General features: G+C 36.9%; 1 protein-coding gene across 1 annotated transcript in view; it reads right to left on the reverse strand.

Moving 5' to 3' along the window:
• The window catches only part of COL22A1 (collagen type XXII alpha 1 chain), a 608,111-nt gene that overhangs the window by 376,785 nt on the left and 219,095 nt on the right, over window positions 1-12,231 (reverse strand). The window contains exons 13-15 of the mRNA XM_073590381.1: window positions 6,987-7,040; window positions 6,745-6,798; window positions 4,871-4,924 (exon numbers count right to left, since the gene is read on the reverse strand). Of these exons, the coding sequence (XP_073446482.1) occupies window positions 4,871-4,924; window positions 6,745-6,798; window positions 6,987-7,040 (162 nt within the window). The remainder of the gene's footprint in view (window positions 1-4,870; window positions 4,925-6,744; window positions 6,799-6,986; window positions 7,041-12,231) is intronic.

Here is a 12,231-nt window from a genome sequence, read left to right on the forward strand (position 1 = left end):
GGCCCAAAAAATGTCAGGATTTTATAACTATTCCGATGTGGATTTTCAAAGAATGTATATCAGCCTCATCAGGACCAAGCGGTCTACGTCACGGTGCCTACAGTTTGTATTAAGGAACGTGATGACTGATTTGTTTTAATCGCTGTACGGTAAAAGTATTTGAGCACAATAAGGCGGTAGCATTCATGCGCTGTACAGAAATATTAGTATTGGAGCATTATATAGCGGCATTATTTGTGCATTGTAAAGCAATATTATAAGCAAACGGCATTGGTAGTATTATTTTGGACACATATGGTAATATTATTTGCGCACTGTCTAGCGGCTACTTTAATTGGATAACGTATGGCAAACTCATTAGAGCATAGTATTATAGCAGTATTATTTGGGTACTATGTATGGCAGTTTTATTTCATCTCTTTATGGTAGTAATATTTCAACACCATTTGGATATACAGTAGTATTTGGATATATTATTTGAAGACTTCACGAAAGTGCTGTTTACTTACCATCCAGTCTTATTTTTTGGCAGCGCGATATACTTTTTTTTCAGCACTGTATGGCAGTATGTTTACTGTTGTTTATCCACCTTTTCACCCCTTTTGGTAATATGAGACCTACATTGACTTTCCAAACTCTTAGTCGCGGTTTCATCAAGACTGGTGTTTGTATGGGAGGTTTCTGGCGTAGGAAGCGCCAAAGGCGGGCACCTCTTAGAGTTTGGCTCACGTTTCAGGATAGGAGATGCCCTCTAATTATGGTCTGTAGGAACGTACACCATTTTTTTGGAGTACGTTTCGATACGTACACCCGCCTTTTTTTCCCTAAACGTTACTCCCTTTTCAAAAAGCTGTCGTAAAAGTCCCAAAAAGTTGCAAAACTTCTGAGTTCTGCAAAAATGTGGATCTATTTCAAAGCTTCTTTATACCAGAAAACCGTTCTAAACTGCTTAATGTATCGGGGCCCTAAATCTGCCCGTGGAAGTAAATCTACCGCCGGGTCTTACATCCATCACACTCCCATTACTGTCTTGTTCCGAATACACAGATTAATAATTTATTCAACAGTTTTATGTCGTTTTTCCAAAAGAGACGCAGCGACCGCTCAACCGATTCAATAATGGATAAGTTCAATCTTGCGCCATGTGTTTGGTAAATCAGATTCCTTTTATGGTATTGATTGGACTCAGATGAAGGTAAAATCAAATCCTGAGTCTAATTAAGGTAGGAATACGGACAATTCACAAGAGTTAAATACATTTTCTCCTGCTCCCATTGTCTGAATCAATTGTACATTCATTAGCAGAAGCAGGAAAAAAAAAAAGATATAAAACAGTGGGGTTACTTTTGGTGTAAAACTTCCTAAATTAAGTCCCGTGGGTTCTACTTTTATGTTCTTATAAACTCTGTTACATTTTATTTGTATAATTCTCAGTTGTGTTCTGTTTAGCTACTTTAAAGCGGACCTGACATTTTCCATAAATACACTGCTCAAAAAAATAAAGGGAACACTAAAATACCACATCCTAGATATCTCTGAATGAAATATTCCAGTTGCAGATTTTTATTCATTGCATAGTGGAATGTGTTCAGAACAATAAAACATAACAATTATCAATGTAAATGAAAATTAATATCCCATGGAGGTCTGGATTTGGAATGATACTCAAAATCAAAGTGGAAAATTAAATTACAGGCTGATCCAACTTCAGTGGAAATGCCTCATGACAAAGAAAAGATGCTCAGTAGTGTGTGTGGCCTCCATGTGCCTGTATGACCTCCCTACTGTAAAATGCCTGGGCATGCTCCTGATGAGGTGGCGGATGGTCTCCTGAAGGATCTCCTTCTAGACCTCGACTAAAGCATCCGCCAACTCCTGGACAGTCTGTGGTGCAACGTGACGTTGGTGGATGGAGCGAGACATGATGTCCCATACGTGCTCAATTGGATTCAGGTCTGGGGAACGGGCGGGCCAGTCCATAGCTTCAATGCCTTCATCTTGCAGGAACTGCTGACACACTCCAGCCACATGAGGACTGGCATTGACCTACATTAGGAGGAACCCAGGGCCAAACGCACCAGCATATAGTCTCACAAGGGGCCTGAGGATCTCATCTCGGTACCTACTGGCAGTCAGGCTACCTCTGGCGAGCACATGGAGGGCTGTGCAGCTTTCCAAAGAAATGCCACCCCACACCATTACTGATCCACTGCCAAACCGGTCATGCTGAAGGATGTTGCAGGAGCAGATCACTTTCCATGGCGTTTCCAGACTCTGTCACATCTGTCACATGTGTTCAGTGTGAAACTGCTTTCATCTGTGAAGAGCACAGGGCGCCAGTGGCGAATTTGCCAATCCTGATGTTCTGTGGCAAATGCCAAGTGTCCTGCATGGTGTTGGGCTGTGAGCACAACCCCCATCTATGGACGTTGGGCCCTCAGACCATCGTTATGGAGTCAGTTTCTAACTGTTTGTGCAGACACATGCACATTTGTGGCCTGCTGGAGGTCATTTTGCAGGGCTCTGGCAGTGCTCCTCCTGTTCCTCCTTGCACAAAGGCAGAGGTAGCGGTCCTGCTGCTGGGTTGTTGCTCTTCTACGGCCCCCTCCACATCTCCTGGTGTACTGGCCTGTCTCCTGGTAGCACCTCCAGCCTTTGGACACTACGCTGACAGGCACAGCAAACCTTCTTGCCACAGCTCACATTGATGTGCCATCCTGGATGAGCTGCACTACCTGAGCCACTTGTGTGGATAGTAGAGCGCTTCTCATGCTACCACGAGTGTGAAAGCACAACCAACATTCAAAAGTGACCAAAACATCAGACAGAAACCATTGGTCCTGAGATGTGGTCTGTGGTCCCCACCTGCAGAACCACTCCTTTATTGAGGGTGTCTTGATAATTGCCAATAATTTCCATCTGTTGTCTATTCCATTTGCACAACAGCATGTGAAATTGATTGTCAATCAGTGTTGCTTTCTAAGTGGACAGTTTGATTTCACAGAAGTTTGATTTACTTGGAGTTATATTCTGTTGTTTAAGTGTTCCCTTTATTTTTTTGAGCAGTGTATGTAACAATATTACCTGGTGTAAATGCCACTGTTCTCCTGAATCTGGCGGTTTTTCTTTTCTTCCTGCGCCTCTCGGTTCCTGAGATATGGCCCTATCTTCTCTGTATCTAAATCTAGTCTTCTTAGCCAAGTGGGCGCAGTCCTGAAATAGTCACCCACAGAGAGGAGTCGATGTCCACACCTCCTTGGCTAAGAAACCTGGTTTTATATACAAGGAAAAGGAGGCTGTATTTTAGGAACGGCGATGCGCAGAGACAAAAGAGAAATATCGTTGAATTCAGGGGAATAACAGCTTTTCGATAGGGTAAAAAAATTACACATTAATGGCAAGAAATTAAAAATGGTAACAATGTTTCTTCAGAAAAGTTTAATAGTAAAAATAAGTTGGGGTACAGTATTAGATACTGATTTTAAAGATTTGCCCATGTAGTCTTGCCACATAATACAAACAGTAGTAGTGTATGATAAGACATAATGAGATGACTGTCTGCATGATCTACAAGTAACCCATATATGCCAACTCTCCTGCGACGTTCTTGAACATGGTTACACCACCCAGACTCTCGGAATAGTCGGTAAATCTCCAGCGCCCTGCCAGACCAGTCTTGAACCTGCCAAAAATCAGCAATTCCAAGAGGATTTTTCATTAACGTCGGTAGGGGATCGGCAACGAGAGCTGAAATAGAGTGTGGCTGCAGCCAAAAATGGCCACAATTGCCTTTAAATGTTATTCTAGAGAGGTGGTCCTCAATAAGAAAGGCGCCAATATGCACATCATAGGATTGAATAATAGACTGGTTTCAATGGCGTTCAACTCCAAGGGCAGAACGTTGTACAAAGAAACCATGCAACTTTAGGGCAAAGAATACCAGGAAGAAGATGAATTTGGCCACATAGAGAACATATGTTAACTAAGAACATCAGTCATGTAGTGCAAAAACGTACAACATACGAGACCTAAAGTATAAACTTTCTACATGTTACAATGAGTTTATGAAATTTTGTCAATTTGAAGCAAAATGAAGAGGTCACGATCCATTTTTGGATTTGTGGCAGCTCTGGTTCCACTCGCATTAAAACTTTTTTCCATTCAGGCCAGCTGGGGTTAATATCAGTTTTTCCCCCGGCTGGCTAACTGGTGTTACTGCAGTGCCGCTGGGTCAGCTGATGTTGCTGGTGACCACTCCCACATCCTTTAAAAGGTCACCTGATGCATCAGCTGACTTGGTAATACAGTTCCTCTTTAGAGACCGACCAACCTTTGCAGATGCAGCTCTCTGGTGTTCAGCCAAGTCTAGTGTTTGGAGTCCTGTTGCTGTGCTATCTGTGGTGTGGAGTTAAGCAGTGGTGTACATAATCTAAGTGTTGTATTTTTGTTACGTTGTCCCTTTGGTGTCTGCAGAGGTGAGACTAGCGCTCCTTGCCGGCCAATGCACTAGCCAGGGTAGATTCAGGTGACAAATAGGGACGAGGTATCCCGACGTCAGCAGGGGGAAGGACCTGCGTAGGGTGTTAGATGAGAACAGGGATAGGCTCAGGGTGGAGCTGAGGAGGTGACCATCCCTGATTCCCTATTGTCAGGGCCTTCCTCTCCCCTATTCCATCAGCGTTGTGTTGTTGTGCCGTTTGGTGACCGACCAACCATTAGGTTGTGTCACACTGGTCAGTCACTCCGTGATATTAGCCAATCAAAAGGTAAGATTGTGCTCTACTGATTAGTTTCCTTCACAATTAGTGTCATAGTCTACAATCGTCATGTTATACGTAATAAGAAAGCCAATCAATAATCAGACATTTACCTGAGGTCCTGGAGGACCCGCAACACCAGCTTCACCCCGCTGTCCTCTGTCACCCTGAAAAGTGAAATGTAAACATGAGTTGGAAGAGTCATTTGAAGCTTCTTTCACTTTATGATGTGGTCATGTAATGAATAATCCATCCACAATTGTTTGTCCAGATCATCAATACATTGAGAAAAATGCTCAACATGTGGTGTATCAGTGACTTTTTTGGTATAAGCCAAACTATTGAATGGTGACCATTTTCTGTCTGAAGCTTTTAAGAACAGTGGTATTAGTAAACCGACCTAGTAGAGAACCAAAATGCTAAACATTCACAAAAATCAAAGGTCATTATCCCAACAAGAGTGTAGTAAGGATAATGAGTAACTAAGGCAAATGGCACTGGGGTACAGCCTTACGGCACCCAACCCATTCCACACTGAGATCTCGGAGTAAGACAGGCTGTTGAAGGAAATATTCATGTGCCTGGATCCATTACTTGAGAAGAATTTGGCTTTGTCCATCGTCCATTTGTTTGAGTTTATGAACAGCTCTGAATAATTTAGCTATAAAATCGACAAACCAGATCAGGATTGATTGAATATGATTGAGTTAGAATCGGAAAAAACATCCTACTAATGCGCCGATGACTTTTGAATGTAATATTACAAACTTGTATTTGTGATTTCTACTACCACTGTGGTAAAACATAGCTAAATAGTAAGAAAATTTTAAAAATTTCTTTCTAATTAGAGACTCCATAGGGTCAAACCCAACTCTTCAGAAATACCCAAAAAGTTGACATTAAACCCCCTTGAACTTGAAGCAAGGCATTGACTGTAGTTTTGAGGCTAAAATCCTTGAGCTTTTACCTACGGGCAATGCATTGATGGTCACGCCATGTTAATATTCTTCAGATCTCATGTTTTTCCCCATTTATAAGGAAAATATTGTTCCAAAAGTTATGGACATCCCAAACCGGACCCATGATGTTCTTAAGGAGATAAGCCAGATTATGTGCCGATAGAGTTTCCTACATTTTGAGATTACTACCGAAATGACCAGCCTACATGATGCTAAGTAATAGGACAATAATTAAAAGTGGACGAGAACTTGACTTTTAATGTCTTTCTCTTGTTGGCCCATTATGGTCAAACTATTGACTGTGGACCAAAATCAGCCACCTTTGTGCTTCATCTTCCTGGCAGGCAGGTGTCATCTTGTGTAGAGTAATGGTGTCACCATGATGAGAGGATGTCACAGATCTTTCCTTTGTGGGATCAAGAATCTGAGATATCATACTCTTAGGACTTTCAAGAGGAAGAGTTACACTTTTCCAGATCATTTCAGGTCTGTGAGTTTTTCTTTTTGCATTTCTGTGATTTCTTTTTTGTGACTCATCTTGCTTGTTCTTGGACATTTCACATCCATCAGCATCACATTCTGATCTTATGATGACAATTTTGGACCTGCCTATAACTGACTTGGATTCAGCCTAGCCCACTAAAATTTTTCAATTATACATTGGGCACTGTCTTGGGTGTCCAACTGGTAAAGTCTACATTTCTTTGCTTGGGCTGGGATTGAAGGTATCTTCTACTCCTCACATCAGACTTGCCTTTACCAACCAAGACACAGTCTCCTGGAACTATTTATTCTCTCTTAATGAGTTTTCTTCCAACCTGGAAAAGCTTTTCACCCTTAATTCCAATCTGGTAGATCTTGCTTTTGGCTATGCATCTTGGTAGGTCTAGCTGGAAAACCATCTCACCTGCTGCCAGAGAGGAACTGACATCAAGTCTCACTCTTGGACCAGATTCCATAGTTGGCATTACGCTAACAATGGATAACATGCAATGGTTGACTTTTGGCAAATATAATAACTACATTACCCTCTCTCCTTTGGCTCCATCCCTGCCGAATGGACCAGGAGGTCCAAAAGATCCCTGAGAAAAAAAATAGTACATACTTTAAGACTCTAAGGGATAGCCATATATAAGGTCACACTTTATTCAAAGAGGCATTCCCACCACATGGTAGAGGAAACAAAGCAATCAAACCAAATCTATCCGAAAAGTGTAAAATGGCACAGAAAGGCAAAAGAAAAACAGGCAGAGGGTATTGTGGACATTACCTTCTCTCCCCTTTCTCCTTTAATTCCCTGAAGTCCTTCTATGCCAGCCTCACCCTGAAATACAAAATATGCAACTATTGGAACAAAAGTGTAATAATATAAAACGTATTCCTTGTAAACATTAAAATATATTTTACACCAAAATGCAAATCAAAAGGCAATTATCCTAACTAGGAAGAATAAGATTACCAGTATTATAGCAATTATATTCTTGTACATAGGGGCAGTATTATAGTAGTTATATTCTTGTACATAGGGGCAGTATTATAGTAGTTATATTCTTGTACATAGGGGAAGTATTATAGTAGTTATATTCTTGTACCTAGGAGCAGTATTATAGTAGTTATATTCTTGTACATAGGGGGCAGTATTATAATAGTTATATTCTTGTACATAGGGGGCAGTATTATAGTAGTTATATTCTTGTATATAGGGGCAGTATTATAGTAGTTATATTCTTGTACATAGGAGCAGTATTATAGTAGTTATATTCTTGTACATAGGAGCAGTATTATAGTAGTTATATTCTTGTACATAGGGGGCAGTATTATAATAGTTATATTCTTGTTCATAGGGGGCAGTATTATAGTAGTTATATTCTTGTACATAGGAGCAGTATTATAGTAGTTATATTCTTGTACATAGGAGCAGTATTATAGTAGTTATATTCCTGTACATAGGAGCAGTATTATAGTAGTTATATTCTTGTACATGGGAGCAGTATTATAATAGTTATATTCTTGTACATAGGGGTAGTATTATAGTAGTTATATTCTTGTACATAGGAGCAGTATTATAGTAGTTATATTCTTGTACATGGGAGCAGTATTATAGTAGTTATATTCCTGTACATAGGAGCAGTATTATAGTAGTTATATTCTTGTACATGGGAGCAGTATTATAGTAGTTATATTCCTGTACATAGGAGCAGTATTATAGTAGTTATATTCTTGTACATAGGAGCAGTATTATAGTAGCTATATTCTTGTATATAGGGGCAGTATTATAGTAGTTATATTCTTGTACATAGGAGCAGTATTATAGTAGTTATATTCTTGTACATGGGAGCAGTATTATAGTAGTTATATTCCTGTACATAGGAGCAGTATTATAGTAGTTATATTCTTGTGCATAGGAGCAGTATTATAGTAGTTATATTCTTGTACATAGGAGCAGTATTATAGTAGTTATATTCTTGTACACGGGAGCAGTATCATAGTAGTTATATTCTTGTACATAGGGGCAGTATTATAGTAGTTATATTCTTGTACATAGGAACAGTATTATAGTAGTTATATTCTTGTATATAGGGGCAGTATTATAGTAGTTATACTCTTGTACATAGGAGCAGTATTATAGTAGTTATATTCTTGTATATAGGGGGCAGTATTATAGTAGTTATATTCTTGTACATAGGAGCAGTATTATAGTAGTTATATTCTTGTACATAGGGGGCAGTACTTTAGTTGTTATATTCTTGTACATAGCAGCAGTATTATAGTAGTTATATTCTTGCACATAGGGGCAGTATTATAGTAGCTATATTCTTGTACATAGGGGGCAGTATTATAGTAGTTATATTCTTGTACATAGGAGCAGTATTATAGTAGTTATATTCTTGTATATAGGGGGCAGTATTATAGTAGTTATATTCTTGTACATAGGATCAGTATTATAGTAGTTATATGCTTGTACATAGGAACAGTATTATAGTAGTTATATTCTTGTACATAGGGGCAGTATTATAGTAGTTATATTCTTGTATATAGGAGCAGTATTATAGCAGTTATATTCTTGCACATAGGGGCAGTATTATAGTAGTTATATTCTTGTACATAGGGGCAGTGTTATAGTAGTTATATTCTTGTACATAGGGGCAGTATTATAGTAGTTATATTCTTGTATATAGGGGGCAGTATTATAGTAGTTATATTCTTGTACATAGGAGCAGTATTATAGTAGTTATATTCTTGTACATAGGGGCAGTATTATAGTAGTTATATTCTTGTACATAAGAGCAGTATTATAGTAGTTATATTCTTGTACATAGGGGCAGTATTATAGTAGTTATATTCTTGTATATAGGGGGCAGTATTATAGTAGTTATATTCTTGTACATAGGATCAGTATTATAGTAGTTATATTCTTGTACATAGGAACAGTATTATAGTAGTTATATTCTTGTACATAGGGGCAGTATTATAGTAGTTATATTCTTGTATATAGGAGCAGTATTATAGCAGTTATATTCTTGCACATAGGGGCAGTATTATAGTAGTTATATTCTTGTACATAGGGGCAGTGTTATAGTAGTTATATTCTTGTACATAGGGGGCAGTATTATAGTAGTTATATTCTTGTTCATAGGGGCAGTATTATAGTAGTTATATTCTTGTATATAGGGGGCAGTATTATAGTAGTTATATTCTTGTACATAGGAGCAGTATTATAGTAGTTATATTCTTGTACATAGGAACAGTATTATAGTAGTTATATTCTTGTACATAGGGGCAGTATTATAGCAGTTATATTCTTGTATATAGGAGCAGTATTATAGCAGTTATATTCTTGCACATAGGGGCAGTATTATAGTAGTTATATTCTTGTACATAGGGGCAGTGTTATAGTAGTTATATTCTTGTACATAGGGGGCAGTATTATAGTAGTTATATTCTTGTACATAGGGGCAGTATTATAGTAGTTATATTCTTGTATATAGGGGGCAGTATTATAGTAGTTATATTCTTGTACATAAGAGCAGTATTATAGTAGTTATATTCTTGTACATAGGAACAGTATTATAGTAGTTATATTCTTGTACATAGGGGCAGTATTATAGTAGTTATATTCTTGTATATAGGGGCAGTATTATAGTAGTTATATTCTTGTATATATGGAGCAGTATTATAGTAGTTATATTCTTGTGCATAGGAGCAGTATTATAGTAGTTATATTCTTCTACGTAGGAGCAGTATTATAGTAGTTATATTCTTGTACATAGGGGCAGTATTATAGTAGTTATATTCTTGTATATAGGAGCAGTATTATAGTAGTTATATTCTTGTACATAGGGGCAGTATTATAGTAGTTATATTCTTGTACATAGGAGCAGTATTATAGTAGTTATATTCTTGTACATAGAGGGCAGTATTATAGCAATTATATTCATGTACATAGGAGCAGTATCATAGTAGTTATATTCTTGTACATAGGGGCAGTATTATAGCAATTATATTCTTGTACATAGGAGCAGGATTATAGTAGTTATATTCTTGTACATAGGAGCAGTATTATAGTAGTTATATTCTTGTACATAGGGGCAGTATTATAGTAGTTATATTCTTGTACATAGGGGGCAGTATTATAGTAGTTATATTCTTGTACATAGGGGCAGTATTATAGTAGTTATATTCTTGTACACAGGGGCAGTATTATAGTAGTTATATTCTTGTACATTGGAGCAGTATTATAGTAGTTATATTCTTGTACATAGAGGGCAGTATTATAGCAATTATATTCATGTACATAGGAGCAGTATTATAGTAGTTATATTCTTGTACATAGGGGCAGTATTATAGCAATTATATTCTTGTACATAGGAGCAGGATTATAGTAGTTATATTCTTGTACATAGGAGCAGTATTATAGTAGTTATATTCTTGTATATAGGGGGCTGTATTATAGTAGTTATATTCTTGTACATAGGAGCAGTATTATAGTAGTTATATTCTTGTACATAGGTACAGTATTATAGTAGTTATATTCTTGTACATAGGGGCAGTATTATAGTAGTTATATTCTTGTATATAGGAGCAGTATTATAGCAGTTATATTCTTGCACATAGGGGCAGTATTATAGTAGTTATATTCTTGTACATAGGGGCAGTGTTATAGTAGTTATATTCTTGTACATAGGGGGCAGTATTATAGTAGTTATATTCTTGTACATGGGGCAGTATTATAGTAGTTATATTCTTGCATATAGGGGGCAGTATTATAGTAGTTATATTCTTGTACATAGGAGCAGTATTATAGTAGTTATATTCTTGTACATAGGAACAGTATTATAGTAGTTATATTCTTGTACATAGGGGCAGTATTATAGTAGTTATATTCTTGTATATAGGGGCAGTATTATAGTAGTTATATTCTTGTATATATGGAGCAGTATTATAGTAGTTATATTCTTGTGCATAGGAGCAGTATTATAGTAGTTATATTCTTCTACGTAGGAGCAGTATTATAGTAGTTATATTCTTGTACATAGGGGGCAGTATTATAGTAGTTATATTCTTGTACATAGGGAGCAGTATTATAGTAGTTATATTCTTGTACATAGGGGGCAGTATTATAGTAGTTATATTCTTGTACATAGGAGCAGTATTATAGTAGTTATATTCTTGTACATAGGGGTCAGTATTATAGTAGTTATATTCTTGTACATAGGGGCAGTATTATAGTAGTTATATTCTTGAATATAGGAGCAGTATTATAGTAGTTATATTCTTGTACATAGGGGCAGTATTATAGTAGTTATATTCTTGTACATAGGAGCAGTATTATAGTAGTTATATTCTTGTACATAGAGGGCAGTATTATAGCAATTATATTCATGTACATAGGAGCAGTATTATAGTAGTTATATTCTTGTACATAGGGGCAGTATTATAGCAATTATATTCTTGTACATAGGAGCAGGATTATAGTAGTTATATTCTTGTACATAGGAGCAGTATTATAGTAGTTATATTCTTGTACATAGGGGCAGTATTATAGTAGTTATATTCTTGTACATAGGGGGCAGTATTATAGTAGTTATATTCTTGTACATAGGGGCAGTATTATAGTAGTTATATTCTTGTACATAGGGGACAGTATTATAGTAGTTATATTCCTGTACATATGAGCAGTATTATAGTAGTTATATTCTTGTACATAGGGGCAGTATTATAGTAGTTATATTCTTATACATAGAGAGCAGTATTATAGTAGTTATATATTCTTGTACATAGGAGCAGTATTTTAGTAGTTATATTCTTGTACATAGGGGAAGTATTATAGTAGTTATATATTCTTGTACATAGGAGCAGTATTATAGTAGTTATATTCTTGTACTTAGAGGCAGTATTATTATATTTTAGTTATATTCTTGTATATAGGAGCAGTATTATAGTAGTTATATTCTTGTACATACTGTAGGAGCAGTATTATAGTAGTTATATACTTGTACATAGGAGACATAGGA

This window comes from Dendrobates tinctorius, unplaced genomic scaffold, assembly GCF_039654945.1.
Source record: "Dendrobates tinctorius isolate UK_male_01 unplaced genomic scaffold, ASM3965494v1 ptg000116l, whole genome shotgun sequence".
In the NCBI taxonomy this organism is placed as follows: Eukaryota; Metazoa; Chordata; class Amphibia; order Anura; family Dendrobatidae; genus Dendrobates; species Dendrobates tinctorius.